The 24505-nt window shown below is 46.9% G+C and overlaps 1 protein-coding gene across 2 annotated transcripts in view; it reads left to right on the top strand.

Annotated features, from left to right (window-relative positions):
* ANKRD52 (ankyrin repeat domain 52) overlaps positions 1-24505 on the top strand; it is a 148692-nt gene that overhangs the window by 38198 nt on the left and 85989 nt on the right. For both annotated transcript variants that reach the window (XM_063952649.1, XM_063952648.1), the window contains exons 3-8: positions 12151-12229; positions 12736-12806; positions 13217-13417; positions 13638-13725; positions 14135-14277; positions 14542-14754. In XM_063952649.1, coding sequence (XP_063808719.1) covers positions 12151-12229; positions 12736-12806; positions 13217-13417; positions 13638-13725; positions 14135-14277; positions 14542-14754 — 795 coding nt within the window. The remainder of the gene's footprint in view (positions 1-12150; positions 12230-12735; positions 12807-13216; positions 13418-13637; positions 13726-14134; positions 14278-14541; positions 14755-24505) is intronic.

Below are 24505 nucleotides of genomic sequence, written 5' to 3'. Positions count from 1 at the left end.
TTATGGGCGGTATACCCTTTCCCGCCAGAAGTTAGGGCGCGTTGGGAAACACCCCTTAAGGTGGATAAGGCACTCACACGCTTATCAAAACAAGTGGCGGTACCGTCTATAGATAGGGCCGTCCTCAAGGACCAGCTGACAGGAGGCTGGAAAATATCATAAAAAGTATATACACACATACTGGTGTTATACTGCGACCAGCGATCGCCTCAGCCTGGATGTGCAGAGCTGGGGTGGCTTGGTCGGATTCCCTGACTAAAAATATTGATACCCTTGACAGGGACAGTATTTTATTGACTATAGAGCATTTAAAGGATGCATTTCTATATATGCGAGATGCACAGAGGGATATTTGCACTCTGGCATCATGAGTAAATGCGATGTCCATAACTGCCAGAAGATGTTATGGACACGACAGTGGTCAGGTGATGCAGATTCCAAACGGCACAAAGGTGTATTGCCGTATAAAGGAAGAGGAGTTATTTGGGGTCGGTCCATCGGACCTGGTGGCCACGGCAACTGCTGGAAAATCCACCGTTTTTTACCCTAAGTCACATCTCTGCAGAAAAAGACGCCGTCTTTTCAGCCTCGGTCCTCTCGTCCCTATAAGATAATATCTGCCCAGGGATAGAGGAAAGGGAAGAAGACTGCAGCAGACAGCCCATTCCCAGGAACAGAAGCGTTCCACCGCTTCTGACAAGTTCTCAGCATGGCGCTGAGACCATACAGGACCCCTGGATCCTACAAGTAGTATCCCAGGGGTACAGATTGGAATGTCGAGACGTTTCCCCTTCGCAGGCTCCTGAAGTCTGCTTTACCAAGGTCTCCCTCCGACAAGGAGGCAGTATGGGAAAAAATTCACAAGCTGTATTCCCAGCAGGTGATAATTAAATTACCCCTCCTACTACAAGAAAAGGGGTATTATTCCACACTATATTGTGGTACTGAAGCCAGAAGGCTAGGTGAGACTTATTCTAAAAATTTTTTTTTGAACACTTACAAAGGTTCAAATCAAGATGGAGTCACTCAGAACAGTGATAACGAACCAGGAAGAAGGGGACTATATAGTGTCCCGGGACATCAGGGATGCTTGCCTCTATGTCCCAAATTTGCCCTTCTCACTAAGGGTACCTCAGGTTCGTGGTGCAGAACTGTCACTATCAGTTTCAGACGCTGCCGTTTGGATTGTCCACGGCACCCCGGGTCTTTACCAAGGTAATGGCCGAAATGATGATTCTTCTTCGAAGAAAAGGCGTCTTAATTATCCCTTACTTGGACGATCTCCTGATAAGGGCATAGTCCAGGGAACAGTTGGAGGTCGGAGTAGCACTATCTCGGATACTGCTACAACAGCACGGGTGGATTCTAAATATTCCAAAATCGCAGCTGATCCCGACGACACGTCTGCTGTGCCTAGGGATGATTCTGGACACAGTCCAGAAAAAGGTGTTTCTCCCGGAAGAGAAAGCCAGGGAGTTATCCGAGCTAGTCAGGAACCTCCTAAAAACAGTGCATCATTGCACAAGGGTCCTGGTAAAAATGGTGGCTTCCTACGAAGCAATTCCATTCGGCAGATTTCACGCAAGAACTTTTCAGTGGGATCTGCTGGACAAATGGTTCGGATCGCATCTTCAGATGCATCAGCGGATAACCCTATATCCAAGGACAAGGGTGTCTCTCCTGTGGTGGTTCTAGAGTGCTCATCTTCTAGAGGGCCGCAGATTCGGCATTCAGGATTGGATGCTGGTGACCACGGAGCCCAGCCCGAGAGGCTGGGGAGCAGTCACACAAGGAAAAAATTTCCAGGGAGTGTGATCAAGTCTGGAGACTTTTCTCCACATAAATATACTGGAGCTAAGGGTACATTTATAATGCTCTAAGCTTAGCAAGACCTCTGCTTCAAGGTCAGCCGGTATTGATCCAGTGGGAAAAACATCATGGCAGTCGCCCACGTAAACAGACAGGGCGACACAAGAAGCAGGAGGGCAATGGCAAAAACTGCAAGGACTTTTCGCTGGGCGGAAAATCATGTGATAGCACTGTCAGCAGTGTTTCATCCCGGGAATGGAAACTGGGAAGCAGACTTCCTCAGCAGGCACGACCTCCACCCGGGAGAGTGGAAACTTCATCGGGAAGTTTTTTCCACATGATTGTAAACCGTTGGGAAATACCAAAGGTGGACATGATGGCGTCCCGTCTGAACAAAAAACGGGACAGGTATTGCGCCAGGTCAAGAGACCCTCAGGCAATAGCTGTGGACGTTCTGGTAACACCGTGGGTGTACCAGTCGGTGTATGTGTTCCCTCCTCTGCTTCTCATACCTAAGGTGCTGAGAATTATAAGACGTAGAGGAGTAAGAACTATACTCATGGCTCCGGATTGGCCAAGAAGGACTTGGTACCCGGAACTTCAAGAGATGCTTACAGAGGTCTTATGGCCTCTGCCGCTAAGAAGGGACTTGCTTCAGCAAGTACCATGTCTGTTCCAAGACTTACCGCAGCTGCGTTTGTCGGCATGGCGGTGGAAAGCCGGACCCTAAAGGAAAAAGGCATTCCGGAAGAGGTCATTCCTACCCTGGTCAAAGCCAGAAAGGAGGTGACCGCACAACATTATCACCACATGTGGCGAAAATATGTTGCGTGGTGTGAGGCCAGGAAGGCCCCACAAAGAAATTTCAACTCGGTCGTTTCCTGCATTTCCTGCAAACAGGAGTGTCTATGGGCCTCAAATTGGGGTCCATTAAGGTTCAAATTTCGGCCCTGTCGATTTTCTTCCAGAAAGAATTGGCTTCAGTTCCTGAAGTCCAGAAGTTTGTCAAGGGAGTATTGCATATACAACCCCCTTTTGTGCCTCCAGTGGCACTGTGGGATCTCAACGTAGTTCTGGGATTCCTCAAATCACATTGGTTTAAAACCAGTCAAATCTGTGGATTTGAAGCATCTCACATGAAAAGTGACCATGCTCTTGGCCCTGGCCTGGACCAGGCGAGTGTCAAATTGGTGGTTTTTTCTCAAAAAAGCCCATATCTGTTGTCCATTCGGACAGGGCAGAGCTGCGGACTCGTCCCCAGTTCTCTCCCTAAGGTGGTGTCAGTGTTTCACCTGAACCAGCTTATTGTGGTGCCTTGCACCTACTAGGGACTTGGAGGACTCCAAGTTGCTAGATGTTGTCAGGGCCCTGAAAATATGTTCCAGGGCGGCTGGAGTCAGGAAAACTGACTTGCTGTTATCCTGTATGCACCCAACAAACTGGGTGCTCTTGCTTCTAAGCAGACTATTGCTAGTTGGATGTGTAATACAATTCAGCTTGCACATTCTGTGGCAGGCCTGCCACAGCCAAAATATGTAAATGCCCATTCCACAAGGAAGGTGGGCTCATCTTGGGCGGCTGCCCGAGGGGTCTCGGCTTTACAACTTTGCCGAGCAGCTACTTGGTCAGGGGCAAACACGTTTGCTAAATTCTACAAATTTGATACCCTGGCTAAGGAGGACCTGGAGTTCTCTCATTCGGTGCTGCAGAGTCATCCGCACTCTCCCGCCCGTTTGGGAGCTTTGGTATAATCCCCATGGTCCTTTCAGGAACCCCAGCATCCACTAGGACGATAGAGAAAATAAGAATTTACTTACCGATAATTCTATTTCTCGGAGTCCGTAGTGGATGCTGGGCGCCCATCCCAAGTGCGGATTATCTGCAATACTTGTACATAGTTACAAAAATCGGGTTATTATTGTTGTGAGCCATCTTTTCAGAGGCTCCGCTGTTATCATACTGTTAACTGGGTTTAGATCACAAGTTGTACGGTGTGATTGGTGTGGCTGGTATGAGTCTTACCCGGGATTCAAAATTCCTCCCTTATTGTGTACGCTCGTCCGGGCACAGTACCTAACTGGCTTGGAGGAGGGTCATAGGGGGAGGAGCCAGTGCACACCACCTGATCGGAAAGCTTTACTTTTGTGCCCTGTCTCCTGCGGAGCCGCTATTCCCCATGGTCCTTTCAGGAACCCCAGCATCCACTACGGACTCCGAGAAATAGAATTATCGGTAAGTAAATTCTTATTTACAGTCACAAATTATGTAGTACACTGTGGAAGTGTCCATTATTTATCATGTTGAAGAGCGGCAAAGGTGAGGAAGATACACTCACAGCAACACCAACACTCATATCATGCACTTGCAAAGCTGGGTTAACCTCTCAGGATCTGGTTCAGGATGGTTTGTGATCAAATTGTTTTCGCTTTCATCAGGGTCTCTTGAAAAATACAAGGCAGATTCAGGTGCAGGTTGATCCACCTTTTGGGCTACAATTGCACAGACTTTATCCAGTATAGCTGAACGGATGATTCCAACTCCTGTACCAGGGATAGGTTACACAATTAACCCTTACATGCAGCTTCCCACCTGCAGTTTATCACTTCAAGCAGCAGCCTTTCAAAAAAAACAGGCTGATAAACCAGAGGTAAGTAAATCTTCATCCTCACAGGCTACACATGTTTCAGATGAGGATTCATTGGAGGATGAAAGCTCAATAAACTGCTTTGGCATACGAAGAGGAGGAGGTCTCGTCTCGGTGGATATACTGAGTTAATTAAAGCCATGAAATCCATTCTATCCTAACAGGATTCATCAGATCCTGTTAAAAACCAAGGCACTTGTGTTTAAATGTCCCGAAACAGTTAAGACTGAGTTTCCGGGGTCAGATCAGCTGACGGAAATCACGCCCAATAAGAAATTTAGAATTCCTACGAAATGGAATTCCAGTTATCCTCTTCCAGCTGGGGATTGTTATGATGTCACGGATAGGAGAGTGGATGGATTTAAAAAAAAAAACAATTTTTTTTTTTCCCCTGTCTGGGGCAGTCATAAGTCCAGCCATGGCTTTAGCTTGGATGGCAAGGGCAGTGGCTGCCTGGGCTGATGCATTGGAGGGGGATTTTTCAATAGCATCTAGAGAGCAAAAATCTCATATAGCACATATAAAACAGGCTGTGATGTTCTTGGAAGAAGCAGCATTGGATATGGGTACTATTGCTTCCAGGGCATCTGCTTCAACAATAGCTGCTCGTAGAGCAGTTTGACTATGTACGTGGAATGCTGATTCAGAATCTAAGAAGGTTTTGGAATCCTTGCATTTTTCTGGAGATATTCTTTTTGGTAAAAAATGTACAGATATTTTGGAGTCAGAAGCAGACTCCAAGAAAGTAAAGTTTCCTTCCACATACAAATTCAAACCTAAAGTTCCAGATTTTCAACACTTTTGGTCTCAGGGAAAAGCTAAAGGAAAAAGTGATGGCAGGCATCCACACTACAACAGGTCTGGTATGGCTAAAAAGCATTGGGCTACCAGAGGACCGGTTGGTATTACAGAAAATAAGCCATCAGCCTGATGGTGCGGGCCTCCACCTGGGGGATCCCAGGGTGGGGGGCCGACTTCTTCAGTTTGCACAAATCTGGCAGCAGTCTACAACAGATGCCTGGGTGCAGGAAGCGGTATCTCTAGGTTATGCTTTTGCCTTCAGGAAGCACCATCCTGGAAGGTTTTTTTGTACCAGCCCATCCCGGGTAGAGACGAAGGCCAGGGCTTTGAAAGAGGCAGTTAAGAAATTGCTTCAGTCAGGGGTAATCATTCCAGTTCCTCCTGCACAACGAGGACAGGGTTTTTACTCCAACCCGTTTCTAGTTCAGAAGCCAAATGGGTCATTCCGGGCCATTCTCAATCTCAAAGTGCTGAACAAATACATTTGGGTACTTTTGGTTTCATATGGAGACTTTACGTTCCATCATTTTGGCCATGGAGCCTGGGAAATATATGATATCCCTGGATATCCAGGATGCTTACCTACATGCTCCTATAGCACTGTCCCATCAGTGCTATCTCAGGTTCGCTATCCTCCCAACAGCAGTTTAAGTTCCAGGCCCTACCTCTTGGGTTAGCCATAGCCCCCAGATTATTTACCAAAATTATGGTGGTAATGGCAGCTTATCTCCGCCAGCAGGGGATAAGAATTTTTTCCATACTTCGACGATCTGTTAGTCCTGGCACAGTCGCAGGAATTGCTCCTATGTCATCTGCAACAGACAATAACGTGCTTGCGAAGGCACGGGTGGCTCATAAATTGGGTAAAATCGTCTCTGGTTCCGTCACAGCGGATGACTCACTTGGGGGCTTTACTGGATTCAAGCCTTTTAGAGTAATTTTACCTGTGAACAAGATATCCAAGGTTTAGTCAAGGATTCAGGAGTTGCTACACATTCAAAAGGTATCCATTCATGCAGCAATGCATGTGATGGGATTGATCGTGTCAATATTCGACATGGTGGAGTATGCACAGTTCAACTCGAGGCCTCTGCCGCATCTGATCCTTGCCAAATGTAATGGGTTGCATCAGAAGATAAAAACACAGACTATGGTTCTTACGATAGAAGTAAGAAGGTAATTAGCCTGGTGGCTACAGACATCCCATCTGGACAAGGGGAGACCCTTTTGGATATCAGACTGGGAATTCTGACACCAGATGCCAGTCTCCAGGGCTGGGAAGCAGTGTCAGGAAGGTTTTGTTTCCACGGGCAATGGACCAAGGAAGAAGGTCGCCTGCCAATAAATATATTGGAACTTTGGGCCATATACATGGCACTGATTCAGGCAAAGGACATTCTTCGGAGAAAACCAGTTCAGATCCGCTCGGACAATGCGACGGCAGTAGCGTGCCTCAACCATCAGGGAGGAACTCGCAGCCAAAAAGAGATGAAGGAGGCAAGTCACACACTAAAGTGGGCAGAACTTCGTCAGCCAGCCTTGTCCGCAGTGTTCATTCCAGGAGTCCTAAACTGGGAAGCGGATTTTCTCATTCAACACAGCATTCAGGCAAGCGAATGGGCTCTATACCCGGAGGTATTCCAGACTCTAGTAGACAAGTGGGGGTTGCCAGATGGCGTCCCATCAGAACAACAAAGTTCTCGCATACGGGTCAAGAACAAAGGATCCCAGAGCGATCTTTGTGGATGCCCTGTTGGTGAGATGGGATTTTCATCTGGCCTATGTGTTCCCTCCAATCACCTTATTACCCAGGGTGGTGAGAGATAAAGCAAGGAAAGGGTGCCATGATACAAATAGCTCCGGCTTTGCCCAGAAGGCATTGGTACACAGATCTGCAGAGAATGTCAATGGGTGCTCAACTTCTGCTCCCTCAACGTCCAGATCTACTGATGCAGGTTCCTTGTTATCACAGACATCTGGATCGACTGTCTTTGATGGCGTGGCTCTTGAAACCTCTATCCTGAAGTAAAGAGGATTCTCACAACAGGTAATTCAAACAATGCTCAGAGCAAGGAAACCTTCCTCAGCTCTCATTTATCACCGAAAATGGCAAACCTATATTCATTGAATATACATTCAGTGAACGGAAAATGGACCCTAGGTCATTCAGAGTTTCTAGGTTCTTGGCATTCCTTCAGGCAGGAATGGATAAAGGTTTGAAGGTGGCTTCCTTGAGAGTGCAAGTTTCAGCGTTGTCTGTATGGTTCCAAAAGAGAATTGCCAACTTACAGGCTGTACATACTTTTTTTCCAGTGAGTGCTGCGCAATCAACCTTCTTTTGTTCCTCCTACAGTGCCTTGGGACTTTAAATTTAGTCCTAAATGCCTTTCAAGTTGCCCCATTTGAACCACTTAATAAAGTGGATCTTAAATGGTTGACGGCTAAAGTTCTCTTTCTACTGGCCATGGCGTCAGCTAGGAGAGTATCAGATTTAGGGGCATTGTTATGTCTTCCTCCATTTCTGATCTTTTATCCAGATAGGGAGTTTCTTAGAACTAAATCTGGGTATCTTCCCAAGGTGGTGTCTAAATTTCATCTTAGCAAAGAAATTGTAGTCCCGGCTTTCCAGGAACCGTGCCTTTCTGTAGGAGATGCATCGCTGGACGTGGTCCGTACCTTAAGGATCTACGTGGATCGTACCAGTGCCATCAGAAAGACGGATTCTCTCTTCGTTCTCTACGGATTTCACAAGAGGATGGCCTGCTGATAAGCAGACGCTATCAAGGTGGCTTCGGATGACTATTTCAGAAGCATATTCTCAAGCTGATCTCTGTGTTCGGGCTAATGTCTCTGCTGTACTCTACTCGTAAGGTAGGTCTATCTTGGGCAGCACAACGTGGTGTTTCAGCAGAACAGATATGGAAGGCCTTCCATGAACACATTCATTAGACATTATGCCATGGATACCTTTGCCTCTCACGACGCTGAAGGATTCTCCTGTCCAATCAGGAGCGCCCCCACCACTAAATTGCTTTGGGAAATCCCAATGTTATCCTGTGAACCCTGCCGGAGAAATATATACGTTATGGTAAGTACTTACCGTTCATAACGATATTTCTCCTAAGTCCACAGGAATCCCACCCTGACGCACCTGATTTGAGGATCCTTTTGCTCACTAACCTCTACCTTCTTGTACGGAAGGGTGTGTGTGTGTGTGTGTGTGTGTGTGTGTGTTCTTCTCGCCTGATTAGGCCTATCTATGATGCTTCTGCCTTGAGCTTTGGGAATACAACTGGTTTGCCTGAGCCAGGAATATATGGACGGGCCCTTACATGCTGGGAGGCCGAAAAGCTTTGACTGATTGGTGCAAATCCGCTGTCACTTCATCATTTCCCAATTTTATCCTGTGCATCCTGTGGACTTAGGAGAAATTCCGTTATCAATGGTAACTTCTTACCATAACTTATATTTAAGCGACAAAAGAGATGGGTCGCTCTATTCTCGTATTCTCATTTTGGGGATATTTTGAAGGAGGCCTGGCTTAAACTAGATTCTAAATTTTTGGCTCCTGAAAAGCTAAGATATTTATATCCTTTTATTGAACAAGATACAAAACCTTGGGAAACACCCCCTAGGGTCGATGCTCCTATTACACATCTGGCCAAGGCGACGGACATTCTGTCTGTACAATCGGTCTCTTTAAAAGATGCAACCGATAGGAAGACTGATGCAGTCCTTAAAACTATTTTTACTTTCTCTGGTATTTTATTATGACCTATCCTTGGAAGTGCTTGGGTCCTTAAAGCTGTGGATGACTGGCTTGCAAGGGTAGTCACTGGTATGTAGTCTGATGATCCTTCGGAGGCTATTCAATTAGCAGAATAGATTGCCAAAGCACTCACTTATGCAGGCGAGGCCCCTTTTGGATTCTGTTTCTCTCCAATCTAGGGTGTCTGTGCTGGCGGTTACAGCTAGACGATCACTCTGGCTTCGTGCGTGGAATGCAGACTCTGATTCCAAGCAGACCATGACTGCCGGTCCCTTTGAAGGGGAATTTCTGTTTGTCTCTGAGTTTACAAAAATTATTTTGAATACCACAGGGGGCAAAAGTCCCTTTCTTCCAGTAGCCGCTCAAAAGACAAAACCTACAAAGTTTCGGTCCTTTCGCACCCAAGGCAGAGGCAGCTTCCAGTCCTCTCAGATTTTCTCTAGATTCACTCATAGAGGAACATTCTGAGGTAGAGGAAATCGGTCAACCCGTAGACCTTCCGCCAAGACTGCCGACAAGCCTGCCGCATGACGGTGCAAGGCTTCAGGGGAATTTATTGGTGGTTGGGGCCCGTCTACTTTAATTCAGAGACCAGTGGCCCCAATCCAGCCTGGATCGTTGGGTAACTGGGGTGCTTTCAAGATGATATATACTAGACCTCGAGGAAACACCTCCCAACCGATTTTTCATCACTCCCCTTCCTTCTGATCCTGTCAGTTTCCTTACTTTTAGAAAATGGAGTAGTTCTTTTGTTTCCGTCTCGCTAACATGGTCACGGATTTTACTCCAGTTTTTTTCTTGTAAAGAAACCGGACGGTGTGTTTCGACCAATTCTCAACCTCAAGTGTATAAATCCATACCCTACAGTAGAAAAATTCAAGATGGAATCCATTTGTTCAATCATTAGTGCCATGGAAGCGAACAAGTTTTTGGCTTCCATAGATATAAAAGACGCGTACTTACACGCGATTTGCATTAGACTCTTGTCATCTTCAATTTCAGGCTCTCCCATTCGGCCTGTCTACGGTACCTCGCGTGTTCACAAAGATAATGGCTCACATGGTTGCGGTATTGAGATGTAAGGGAGTAAATATTACTCCGTACCTGGACGACCTGTTACTGAAAGCTCCATCAGAGTCACTTCTCCACCAACATTTGACACTCATAGTAACCACTCTATTCTCCTTTAGGTGGATAGTGAATCTACCAAAATCATCACTCCTTCCGTCCCAGGAGATGATTTTTCTGGGTCTCCCCTTCAACACCAGGAATCAGAGGGTGTTCCTACCCAAGGACAAAGTTCAGGATCTGCAGTCATGGATATGAATTCTCTTGCAGCTACCTCTGGTTTCAGTGCTCAAATGCATGCAGGTGTTGGGCAAAATGGTGGCAACATTCGAGGCGGTGCTGTATGCCAGATTCAGTGCTCTGCTTCTTCATGCTCAACTTCTCAGACTTTGGTCGTGGACGGGACAAAACCTGGATGTGCAGCTTTTTCGGTTATTGGTCCAGACCAGGCAATCTCTTCTGTGGTGGCTTCGGAGTTCCAATCTGTCCAAGGGGGCTCCCTTCACCATTTGGTCCTGGATAGTGTTAACCACAGACACCAGCCTCACCAGTTGGGGAGCAGTTTTTTAAGATCACCATTTCCAAGGTCTCTGCACCACTCAGAAATTGTCCCTTCAGATAAATATTCTGGAATTGAGGACAATCCGGTATGCACTGGCTCAAGTGCAGTTTGTTGTACAGGGTCAGCCAGTACGCATTCAATCGGACAATGCCACCACAGTGGCATACATCAACTAGCAGGACGGAACTTGTAGTTGGAGAGCCATGAAGGAGGTATCTCATATTCTCAACTGGGCGGAGTCATAGAATCCAGCCATTTCAGCAGTCCACATACCGGGAGTGAACACCTGGGAAGCGGATTTCCTCAGCTGCCACACAGTTCATCCAGGCGAATGTGAACTTCATCAGGAGGTGTTCCTCTCACTGGTGTTTCGGTGGGGAAATCCTGACATCGATCTCAACAAAAAATTACATCAGTAAGGGTCTCGGTCTCAGGATCCTCAGGCATAGTTGGTCGATGCCATAGTAGCTCCTTGGAGGTTCCAGCTGGGTTATGTATTTCCTCCTATACCTCGACTTCCGCGGCTGCTTCAACAAATTCGTCGAGAGGGACTGCCAGTCATTCTCATCACACCAGATTGGCCTCGGCGGCAATGGTACACTCTTCTATGTAGCATGATGTCCGAGGAACCTTATCGCCTGCGACTGCGTCCGTATCTTCTCCTTCAAGGACCTTGTAGAGGTCTCTAAATGTAGAGGTCTCTGATTATGTCTGGGAAGGGAGGGGGAGGGAATGCTTGGTCATCCTTGAGTGTTTCTTGTGGTGGCCTTTCTCTCTCTCTCTCTCTCTCTCTCTCTCTCTCTCTCTCTCTCTCTCTCTCTCTCTCTCTCTCTCTCTCTTCCCCCCCCCCCCCCCCCCCCCAGGATTCTTTCTGCAGGATCCTATATACAAAACCTTGTAGGTGTTAATGTTGTGGAAGCTTCTTCTAAAGCTGGATACACACTAAGTTTATCTGGTAATGTATGGGAGCAAATTACGATCAACCATTTGCTCCCAAAGCTGGAAAATGATCAACACTTGTTAGAATAAATTGGTTACATCAAATGAATTTACCCACTTTGTCTGAGTGACCATTTTTGTTGTTTTCCAGTGTTTGGAAGCAAATGGTCAATTGGTATCTGCTCCCATATATTACCAGGCTTTCGTCCCAACCAGAAAGATTGGACGGATAATTTTATAATGTGTATCCGCTTTAGTGTCCATGACTACATGACCTTATATTAATAATTAACTTTTTAATAGAATGCAGTATAAACACATTAATCAGCTTCAGTCTTTTCGGTTTGTATTTCCACTGAAAAGTATATGATTTAGGATTGTGTGCGCATTTAGATATTGCTGCGGTGTTCCCGTGGCTCCATTTGTGCTAGAGAGGACTTCTTATTTTCTGTTTTTTTTTGTTATTGCTATGGTTTCTGAAACAAAGCTCTCACACAGGTTACTCCACAGCTGTATGGTTTCTCCTTGCTCTCATCTTTTATTTGATCATTTTAACAGGACCAAGAGAGACGCACTCCCCTACATGCTGCTGCCTACTTAGGAGACACGCCAGTTATGGAACTATTAATACAGTCAGGTAAGAATAGTCTGGATTCATTGACATTGGTTTTAAATTCGGCTACGATCCTTTAAAAAATAAAAAAAAAATAAAAAAAAAAAATATATACAAAAGCGTTGGTGGCGTTCACAGATCTAACTACCTATAGCCAATTCTATCAAAATGTTCACAGCAGCAGATGTTTCAGCATAGGAGCAAGCGTTTCTTGTGGGATGCAGTGGTCTCTCAATTTGTCTTTTTGTTAGTGTGGACAGAACTGCATGTGACAGAAGCAGTGTCATACTGAGAGGGGCTGGGAAGCCACAAAAGAGAGACCAACGTTCTTCAACACCGATTAGGGATCTCCGGCAAATCAAATTTACACAAAATTACTGTAGATTTCAGTGCATCTATTTTAAAACCCTGTTCATACAACCAAGTTAATGACGTGGGTAGTGAATCTGTTCTAGTATGGGTGATCTTGCAGTTTGTCTTGGCGTAATTTAGCAGTTTATTGCAAAAGTAATACTGGTTTTCTTCTTTAGGTGCTAATGTTAATGCAAAGGATTCACTCTGGCTTACTCCCTTGCACCGAGCTGCGGCTGCACGAAATGAGGTAGATTCTGTTATATTGGCCATCTTGTCTTCCAGGTGTCGGGGAAAGACCTTTGCGTTTATGGAAAATTATTAAACAGCCATCAAATGACTAACTTTATTATTCCGGAGGATGTAGAGTAAAACCAATTGCACCTTACAGGATGTGGGCATTATACATTCCACTAAATGTGTGGTTTTTACAATTTGTTTTCTAAACCCGGCCTTTTATGTAAATCATTCAACGTCACATTAGAATTTAGTGTTTATGGTTCCTTTTTTTTTTGTTTTTTTTGTTTGGTTGTTGTGTATGTGTGTTTTTTTTTTTTTGTCCCCCCCCCTCCCTCCTTTATTCAGGTCATCATAAACTGTATTATGAGTGGATTGTACTAGTCAGGCGTTTGACACTTAATCATTTTGTGCACCATTTAGAGAGCAATCTCCCTCCTGGTAAAGCACTCTGCGGACGTCAATGCTCGGGACAAGAACTGGCAGACTCCCCTACATGCAGCTGTTGCTAACAGAGCTATTAAATGTGCGGAGACCTTAATGGGGCAGATGAAAAATGTCAACACAGCGGATCGCACAGGGCGTACTGTACTCCATCATGCTGTTCTCAGTGGCAGTATAGAGGTATGTATTTATACAAAGCACTGGTCACCGTGATAGCACATCACAAATTACCACTGTGTGATACTAGCATATTTCCACATTTGGAAACCAACGTCTTCTGACTTCCTGCTGCATCTGATATTATAAACATAAGGGGTGCAGGGTGGCTAAAGAAGCTCACAAGGAACCATGAGTACATATTGTGCTAGTTCCTCGGTAATAACTTATTCATACTTTTCAGATTGTTGTAATGCTGCTGAACAGGAGGGCGCACCATAGCATTTGTGATAAAAAGGACCGGCACCCCATAATGTATTCATCTTACCTGGGTAAGTGTAACTGCAATCCTGGCCTACATTTGTCCACATAACTTAGATCTATTTGTGGTGCATTACTTTCTTTAGATAATAGCCGCAAAATGTACTATAGCTTAACGTTTATTTTTTACAGATGCTGTATGTTTTTTTTTATCAAACGATATCTGAGAAAGGAGTAACTAGTGACATGTTTCTGTGGTTCTTGTGTGTGTATATGGGGCCATTTGTAATGGGATGTGGGATCTGAAAGTTCAGACATTTCAAGGCGTTGGCAGATTAATTTAAAGCTGCAATGTTTAGTAAGGAAAAACCTGCCATGTTTTGCCTTGCTAAACATTACCTCCCCTAACTTGCTGGAATCTTTGGACTGTGAAATTCCTGCACCCGATTGCATTTGACCCATGGTCTTGATGCTTTTCAGGACACCTGGAGATTACAAAGCTGCTGATATCTCAGGGAGCAGATGCCATGTCAAAGGATAAGAACGGTTATACACCCCTCCATGCAGCTGCTTCAAGCGGAAGGATTGATATTGTGAAGTATTTGTTGAAGCTGGGTGTGGAGGTAAGACAGAAGATGTATAGAGTGACATTTTTATTTCTGATTGCTGACGTTTTTCTTGTAGGTACTTTAAAAATCAAAAACTGCAAAATAACAAGGCCTGACATGAAAAGTTCCTTTAGACTTGTTTCTCCTTTTAATGATACATTTAGACAACTATAATCTTCATGTTTCTATATAAAGAATGTACACTCAGAATACAGAATTTAAATACAGTTGGTTTATTTTATTTTTCCTTTGCTCTAAATCTAAACTGTCTCCAAACAGATAGATGAACCGAATTGCTTTGGAAACACTGCCCTGCACATTGCCTGTTACATGGGTCAGGATGCTGTGGCCATCGAACTGGTCAACAATGGCTCTAATGTCAATCAGCCCAATGAGAAGGGCTTCACCCCCTTGCACTTTGCTGCCGTTTCCACAAATGGGGCACTGTGCCTAGAGCTGCTAGTCAACAATGGAGCTGATGTTAATTATCAGGTACATTCTCTTCACTGGTGTTTTTAAACATAAAACATGCTTCTCTGGTGCACACTGAGACTGTTAGACGTAGTGGGTACTTTACTCTCCATGTATGGTCACAAAGCTGCATGGATAGTTATAATGAAACTGATAAAATAAAAACATTGCTACTGGTTTGTTTGGATATGTACAAGTTACAGCCATTGACAGTGTTATCATTGTTAAAGTGGCTTATGCGTTTATGGCCTCGCTTAGTCTTGAGCACAGAGGGATGCAAAATTATACCCTTGTTATGTTAGGTGGCTTGTATTTCAAGATCCATGCGATTAAAAATGTGTTAGAATGCAGCCACATTAACATTGATTTAAAGGAAACATGGCTTTAAAGTTAACAGACTTGCATTGGTTTGGCCACTTATTAAATATGGAGATCATTAAAAAAAAACAAAGAGTTGCATTATTCTGATTCGGTGCAGCATGTGATCCTCTACTTTTTTTTTAATTATTAGTCAGGGTCATTTTTCAACTACTTCTTGTCTGCACATGTGTACATTTCTCTTGGCATTATTCATATTACCTTGTATTCTTGTTACTGTTCTGCTGCATAATTCAAAAGGTAAGGGAGAAAGATGTGGTCTTAAGGTAGCATTTATTTGCTCGGCCTTCATCATCATCATCTTTACCTTTTCTCTAACGTCCTAAGTGGATGCTGGGGACTCCGTAAGGACCATGGGGATTAGCGGCTCCGCAGGAGACTGGGCACAACTAAAGAAAGCTTTAGGACTACCTGGTGTGCACTGGCTCCTCCCACTAAGACCCTCTTCCAGACCTCAGTTAGATTCCTGTGCCCGGCCGAGCTGGATGCACACTAGGGGCTCTCCTGAGCACCTAGAAAGAAAGTACATTTAGGTTTTTTTATTTTCAGCGAGATCTGCTGGCAACAGACTCACTGCAGCGAGGGACTAAGGGGAGAAGAAGCGAACCTACCTAACAGGTGGTAGTTTGGGCTTCTTAGGCTACTGGACACCATTAGCTCCAGAGGGATCGACCGCAGGACCCGACCTTGGTGTTCGTTCCCGGAGCCGCGCCGCCGTCCCCCTTACAGAGCCAGAAGCACGAAGAAGGTCCGGAAAATCGGCGGCAGAAGACTTCGGTCTTCACCAAGGTAGCGCACAGCACTGCAGCTGTGCGCCATTGCTCCTCATGTACACCTCACACTTCGGTCACTGATGTGTGCTGGGGGGGGGGGCCCTGAGGGCAATAAATAACACCTTGGCTGGCAAAATATACATCATATATAGTCCCAGAGGCTATATAGATGTAAAATTACCCCTGCCAGTATCACAGAAAAAGCGGGAGAAAGTCTGCCGAAAAGGGGGCGGGGCTTCTCCCTCAGCACACTGGCGCCATTTTCTCTTCACAGTGCAGCTGGAAGACAGCTCCCCAGGCTCTCCCCTGTAGTTTTCAGGCTCGAAGGGTTAAAAAGAGAGGGGGGGCACTAAATTTAGGCGCAATATATGTATACAAGCAGCTATTTGGGGAAAAATCACTCAGTTATAGTGTTAATCCCTGCATTATATAGCGCTCTGGTGTGTGCTGGCATACTCTCTCTCGGTCTCCCCAAAGGACTTTGTGGGGTCCTGTCCTCAGTCAGAGCATTCCCTGTGTGTGTGCGGTGTGTCGGTACGGCTGTGTCGACATGTTGGATGAGGAAGGTTACGTGGAGGCGGAGCAGAGGCCAATAAATGGGATGTCGCCCCCTGTGGGCCGACACCAGAGTGGATGGATAGGTGGAAGGTATTAACCGACCGTGTCAACTCACATAAAAGGCTGGATGACGTAACAGCTGTGGGACAGCCGGCTTCTCAGCCCGCGTCTGCCCAGGCGTCTCAAAGGCCATCAGGGACTCAAACAACGCCCGTTACCTCAGATGGCAGACACAGATGTCGACACGGAGTCTGACTCCAGTGTCGACGAGGTTGAGACATATACACAATCCACTAGGAACATCCGTTACATGATCTCGGCAATGAAAAAATGTGTTACGCATTTCTGACATGAACCCAAATACCACATAAAAGGGGTTTTATTTTTGGGGAGAAAAAACAGCCACTGTTTTGTTCCCCCATCAGATGAATGAATGAAGTGTGTAAAGAAGCGTGGTTTCCCCCGATAAGAAACTGGTAATTTCTAAAAAGTTACTGATGGCGTACCCTTTCCCGCCAGAGGATAGGTCACGTGGGGAGATATCCCTTAGGGTGGATAAGGCGCTCACACGTTTGTCAAAAGGTGGCACTGCCGTCTTAGGATACGGCCACCTTGAAGGAACCTGCTGATAAAAAGCAGGTGGCGATCCTGAAGTCTGTATTTACACACTCAGGTTATATACTGAAACCTGCAATTGCCTTAGCATAGATAGTGCTGCTGCAGCGTGGTCGGACACCCTGTCAGATAATATTAATACGCTAAGACAGGGATAATATTTTGCTAACATTGAGCATATTTAAGACGTTGTCTTATATATAAAGGATGCACAGAGGGATATTTGCCGGCTGGCATCCAGAATTAATGCAATGTCCATTCTGCCAGGAGGGTAGTAGAAACCCGGCAGTGGACAGGTGATGCTGCATTTAAAAGGCACATGGAGATTCTGCCTTATAAGGGTGAGGAATTGTTTGGGGATGGTCTCTGGGACCTCGTATCCACAGCAACAGCTGGGAAGAAATTTTTTTACCTCAGGTTTCCTCACAAAAGCCTAAGAAAGCAGCGTATTTTCAGATACAGTCCTTTTGGCTTCAGAAAAGCAAGCGGGTCAAAGGCGCTTCCTTTCTGCACAGAGACAAGGGAAGAAGGAAAAAGCTGCACCAGTCAGCCAGTTCCAGGATCAAATCATCTTCCCTCGCTTCCTCTGAGTCCACCGCATGACGCTGGGGCTCCACAGGTGGGGACAGGTGCGGTGGGGGCGCGTCTCGGGAACTGCAGGGATCAGTGGGCTTGCCCACAGGTGGATCCCTAGGTTCTGCAAGTAGTATCACAGGGATACAGGCTGGAGTTCGAGACGACTCCCCCTCACCGTTGCCTCACATCAGCCTTGCCTGCTGCCCTCGGAGAAAGGTAGTACTGGCGGCAATTCACAAGCTGTACTTCCAGCAGGTGAAATCAAGGTACCCCTCCTTCAACAAGGCCGGGGTTACTATTCCAAAATGTTGTGGTACCGAAACCAGACGGTTCGGTGAGACCCATTCTAACATTGAAATCCTTGAACACTTATATACGAAGGTTCAAGTTCAAAATGGAATCGCTCAGGGCGATTATTGCAAGCCTGGAAAAATTTCAGGGTATCACTGGACATCAAGGATACTTACCTGCATGTCCCTATTTACCCTCGTCACCAGGTGTACCTTAAAATTGTGGTACAGGATTGTCATTACCAATTCCAGACGTTGCCGTTGGTCTGTCCCCGGCACCGAGGGTATTTACCAAGGTAATGGCCGAAGTACTTATCCCGTACTTGGACGATCTCCTTATAAAGGCGAGGTCCAGGGAGCAGTTGTTCGTCGGAGTAGCACTATTTCGGGAAGTGCTACAACAGCACGGCTGGATTCTGAATATTCCAAAGTCGCAGCTGGTTCCTACGACGCGTCTACTGTTCCTGGATATGGTTCTGGACACAGAACAGGATAAAAAGGGTTGCTCCCGGAGGAGAAGTCCAAGGAGTTGGCGTCTCTAGACTGAGACCTCCTAATACAAATACAGGTATCGGTGCATCTATGCACGCGAGCCTTGGGAAAGATGGTAGCTTCTTACGAAGAATTTCCATTTGCCAAGTCCCATGCAAGGATCTTCCAGTGGGATCTGTTGGACAAGTGGTCCGGGTCGCATCCTCAGATGCATCGGCGGATAACCCTGTCTCCAAGGGCCAGGGTGTCGCTGTGGTGGTGACTGCAGAGTGCTCATCTTCTAGGGGGCCGCAGAGTCGGCATACAGGACTGGGTCCTGGTGACCACGGATGCCAGCCTTCCAGGCTGGGAGGCAGTCACACAGGGAAGAAACTTCCAAGGCCTATGGAAAAGTCAGGAGACTTCCCTACACATAAATGTTCTGGAACTATGGGCCATTTGCAATGCCCTAAGTCAGACTAGACCCTGCTTCAACACCGGCCGGTGCTGATCCAGTCAGACAACATCACGGCGGTCGCTCATGTAAACCGACAGGGCGGCACAAGAAGCAGGATGGCGATGGCAGAAGCCACAAGGATTCTCCGATGGGCGGAAAATCATGTGTTAGCACTGTCAGCAGTGTTCATTCCCGGAGTGGACAACTGAGAAGCAGACTTTCTCAGCAGACACGACCTCCACCCGAGAGAGTGGGGACTTCATCCAGAAGTCTTCCAAATGATTGTACACCGTGGGGAAAGGCCACAGGTGGACAGGATGGCGTCCCGCCTCAACAAAAAGCTACAATACTGCGCCAGGTCAAGGGACCCTCAGGCGATAGCTGTGGACTCTCTGGTAACACCGTGGGTGTACCAGTCGGTGTATGTGTTCCCTTCTCTGCCTCTCATACCCAGGGTAATGAGAATAATAATGAGAGGAGTAAGAACTATACTCATTGTTCCGGGTGGCCAAGAAGAGCTTGGTACCCAGAACTCCAAGAAATGATCTCAGAGGACCCATGGCCTCTGCCGCTCAGACAGGACCTGCTGCAGCAGGGGGCCTGTCTGTTCCAAGACGTACCGCGGCTGCGTTTGACGGCATGGTGGTTGAACGCCGGATCCTGAAGGAAAAGGGCATTCCGGAGGAAGTTATCCCTACACTATTTAAAGCTAGGAAAGAAGTGAACGCAAACCATTATCACCGCATATGGTGGAAATATGTTGCGTGCTGTGAGGCCAGGAAGGCCCCAAAGGAGAAATTTCAGCTAGGTCGATTTCTGCACTTCCTACAGTCAGAGGTGACTATGGGCCTAAAATTGGGTTCCATGAAGGTCCAGATTTCGGCTCTATCGATTTTCTTCCAAAATAGAACTGGCTTCACTGCCTGAAGTTCGGACTTTGTTAAGGGAGTGCTGCATAGTCAGCCCCCGTTTGGGCCTCCAGTGGCACCGTGGGATCTCAACGTGGTGTTGGATTTCCTGAAGTCGCATTGGGTTGAGCCACTTAAATCCGTGGAGCTACAATACCTCACGTGGAAAGTGGTCATGCTGTGGGCCGTGGCGTCGGCCAGGCGTGTATCGGAATTGGCGGCTTTGTCATACAAATGCCCTTATCTGTATTTTATATGGATAAGGCGGAATTGAGGACTCGTTCCCAATTCCTTCCTAAGGTGGTATCAGTTTTTCATGTGAACCAACCTATTGTGGTGCCTGCGGCTACTTGGGACTTGGAGGATTCCAAGTTTCTGGACGTAGTCAGGGCCCTGAAAAGTATGTTTCCAGGACGGCTGGAGTCAGGTAAACTGACTCGCTATTTCTCCTGTATGCACCCAACAAGCTGGGTGCTCCTGCTTCTAAGCAGACTATATTGCTCGCTGGATCTGTAGCACGTTTCAACTTGCACATTCTGCGGCTGGAATGCCGCACCCTAAATCTTTGAAAGCCCATTCCACGAGGAAAGTGGTCTCTTCTTGGGCGGCTGCCCGAGGAGGGGTCTCTGCTTTACAAATTTGCCGAGCTGTTACTTGGTCGGGTTAAAACACTCTTGCAAGAGTCTACAAGTTTGATACCCTGGCTGAGGAGGACCTAGAGTTTGCTCATTCGGTGCTGCAGAGTCATCCGCACTCTCCCGCCCGTTTGGGAGCTTTGGTATAATCCCCATGGTCCTTACGGAGTCCCCAGCATCCACTTAGGACGTTAGAGAAAATAAGATTTTACTCACCGGTAAATCTATTTCTCGTAGTCCGTAGTGGATGCTGGGCGCCCATCCCAAGTGCGGATTGTCTGCAATACTTGTATATAGTTATTGCCTAACTAAAGGGTTATTGTTGAGCCATCTGTTGAGAGGCTCAGTTGTTATCATACTGTTAACTGGGTATAGTATCACGAGTTATACGGTGTGATTGGTGTGGCTGGTATGAGTCTTACCCGGGATTCAAAATCCTTCCTTATTGTGTCAGCTCTTCCGGGCACAGTATCCTAACTGAGGTCTGGAGGAGGGTCTTAGTGGGAGGAGCCAGTGCACACCAGATAGTCCTAAAGCTTTCTTTAGTTGTGCCCAGTCTCCTGCGGAGCCGCTAATCCCCATGGTCCTTACGGAGTCCCCAGCATCCACTGCGGACTACGAGAAATAGATTTACCGGTGAGTAAAATCTTATTTTTTAAAGTGTCCCAGCCACTACCCTCACCCCGTGTCAATAAACCTTGCTCCTCCCCATGGGTCGCCATACATTTAATTTGTTTTAAATATATCTACCCCACCCCCCAGTCAAGAAAAACAAATCATTATTGATGGACCGCAATCCCTACCCACCCCCAGTGCCAAAAGATGACCCCCATTTCCCCCACACACACAGCATAGCCTTGCCCCTTCACCTTACAGGAAAGCACAAGTAACATTGGATCAGTCCCCCCTGCTGCACACGCAGAGCTCAGCATGGTTGTGCCTGGGGGAGCTTGTGGGGGTGGTGGAGCTATGTTCCCATATTAGTTTGATATTGAATGACAAGAGCATCTTGTAAATGGACCAATTGAATACGCACATTTTTCTATCAGCCACTATGGGACACTGGCACAACTTCAAGACTGTGGGGTGATGATGGTGGCTTACAGGTAGCTGGCACTTTAAATAATCTAAGAAGTGAAACAGGCTCCTCCCCCTCTATCCCCCATCATCCCTCCGTTTTGATTTTGTGTGAAAATTGAATTTGTGCCGAGCGAGCCGGTCACTGCTGACTGAGCTCCAGCTCAGTTACTACTTTTATTTTACTTTTTATTTATGTATTTCAAGGGACTTGGTTCCCTCCGCCTCAGCAACCCTTTGCCACTTATTGAGAGAAGTGGGGTCCGGGTCACACACCAACAGCGCCAAGCTACACAAGGAGATCAGCGCTTAACAGAGAAGCGCTCTTTTTCTCCCAAGCAGACCGCATCATCAGGCATCCGGTAGGGTGAGTGAGCTCCGTCTAGGGGCACTGTGTGGCAGCACAGCAGCTGGGCCCTGCCTTCCCTCCCCTCCTCTCAGTTATTACTGACTGCGGTTAGCGTGATCCCCTCTGTACTGTCGCGCTGACAGTACACAGCGAGGGGGAATTAGTGCCGCATCCAGCGTCCTCTACTGTGCGGCGCCTGCGTCCACCACAGAATCGTCACCCATACCTCCTCTCCCCGCCGTCAGTGTCTCCAGTTTATCGGTGTGATCATGGACACCAACGTACAGAGTTTCTGCCATAGGACAAAGTTCTGAGTATACAGAAACTGGTCCAGGTTGTTCTCGGGACACGACTGGTATCTGTCCATTTATGCATTCGTCTGCTTGGTAAGATGGTAGCTGCTTTCAAAACTATGGAGTTTGGCCATTTTCACTCACGTCCTTTCCAGCTGGACCTGTTACATCAATGGTCGGGGTCTCGCCTACACCTTCGACAGTTCGTCTAACTCCAGAGACAAGACTTTCGCTTCTTTGGTGGCTCCAGCTGCACAATCTCACTGCAGGCAGTTCGGTGTATTGGACTGGACCCTCCTCACGATGGATCTCCGCCTCAGGGGATAGGGCACGGTTGTGTTGGACTCCCATCTTCAGGGCTACTGGTCTCCACAGGAATCACTGTTGCCAATAAATGTGTTGGAACTGAGAGCGATCTACAATGCACTGGTATAAGCCGCGCACATTCTTCGATTCAAGGCGGTAAAAGTTAAATCGGACAACGCGGCTGCCGTAGCGTATGTAAACAAACAAGGCGGTACTCGCAGTCGCCAGGTGATGCGAGAGGTGTCATGCATTCTCCACTGGGCAGAAAGCAACGCAGTAATTCTCTCGGCGGTATTCATTCCAGGAGTGGACAGTTGGGAAGCAGATTACCTCAGCCAGCAGGATCTACATCCGGGAGAATGGGCACTTCACCCAGAGGTGTTCGACGCTCTGATACTACGCTGGGGGTGTCCAGACATGGATCTCATGGCGTCCCGTCTCAATCATCAACTTCCTCGATACATCTGCAGAACGCGGGATGCTCAAGCAGAAACTGTGGATGCCCTGGCCGTGCATTGGCCGTACAACCTAGCATATGTGTTTCCTCCGTTCCCTCTATTGTCTCAAATTCTCAAGATAATCAAACGGAAGTCAATCACGGTTATCCTGGTGGCACCAGATTGGCCTTGGAGGGCTTGGTATTCAGACCTGCGCTTTCTTTAAGCGGATGATCCTTGGCCTCTGCGCCGGATCTACTCCAGCAAGGGCCCTTCGTACGTCCAGAGTTACCACAGCTACGTTTAACGGGATTGTTATTGAAGCAGATATCCTGAAATGAAAAGGGATTCCAGAATGTGTGATCCCCACAATGTTGCGGGCATGAATCCCCCGGTTACGGCTGTCCATTACCATCGCATACGGTGATTTTATATCTATCTATCTATCTATCCTATCTATCTATCTAATCTCTCTATCTTGCTGTGATCAAAGAGTATTTCCATTGGATTCTTTTCGTCTCTTACGGTTTCTTCAAACAGGGTTGGATTCTGGACTACGCCTAAGATCCCTAAAGGTTCAGGTATCTTATCTTATTTATTAATTTATTTTCCCCCCAGAAATGCCTAGCGCTCCTGTCTACAAGGTGTTCTACGGATACAACCTCAGTTTGTTCCACCTACAGCTCCTAGGGATTTAAATCTGGTGCTGTATTTTCTACAGTCACCCTGTTTTGAACCTTTGGAAGAAGCAGACCTTAAATATACTTTGATTACTGCTTTTCTACTAGCCATAGCTTCTGGCCGGAGGGTCTCTGAATTATGTGCCTTGTCTTGCAGACCTCCCTTCTTGATTTATCATCCTGAACGGGCGGAATTGAGAACACATGCCTCTTTCCTTCCCAAGGTAGTGTCGGATTTTCATATCAATCACCCTTTTGTGGTTCCATCTTTGCAGAATGATTCTGGGACACCTTCCTCTCTGGATATAGTGAAAACCTTGAAGGTCTAAGTATTACGGACTGTGCCTTTAAGGAAGCCTGATTCTTTATCCGTGCTTTATGATGTCCCTTGTCGCGGGTGGCCTGCTACTAAGCAGATACTGGCCCGCTGGATCAAGTTGACTATTCATCAGGCCTATCTCCACCAGTTTAATCGACCTCCAGTATCCATTGCTGCCCACTCTGTGCTAAGTTGGGTCTTCATGGTCTGCTAGTAGAGGAGCTACAACGTCTCAACTCTGTCGAGCAGCCACTTGGTCTAGTATTCATACGTTTTAGTGTTCACTCTAGGATTTGGGCAGGGCGCCGGACTGTGAGGGGCACAAGCGTGTGCCACGTGCGTCGAAAAAGGGGCGTGGTAATTTTACATAATAAAAGTGGACGGTTCAGCCCAGAGACTATGGGGCGTGGGCGGCCGGCGGCGTCACTGTTGGGGGCGTGCATAGGTGCTGGGCTTCCCCCAAGCTCTCTCACAGCGTGAATGGATGCCACGCGCATGCGCACGGCATCTTTACGCGCTGGGAGGGCAGGAAGCGGGCGGCTGTTCTAGCAGGACACTGCAGAAAGGGCAGGGCGGATTTTGCCCTTTAAAAATCGGGCAGGCTAAAACAGCCTAGCGTGAACACTACGTTTGCTAAATGCTACAAGTTT

This window comes from Pseudophryne corroboree, chromosome 2, assembly GCF_028390025.1.
Source record: "Pseudophryne corroboree isolate aPseCor3 chromosome 2, aPseCor3.hap2, whole genome shotgun sequence".
NCBI classification, from domain to species: domain Eukaryota; kingdom Metazoa; phylum Chordata; class Amphibia; order Anura; family Myobatrachidae; genus Pseudophryne; species Pseudophryne corroboree.
This window is presented reverse-complemented; position numbering and strand designations above follow the sequence as displayed.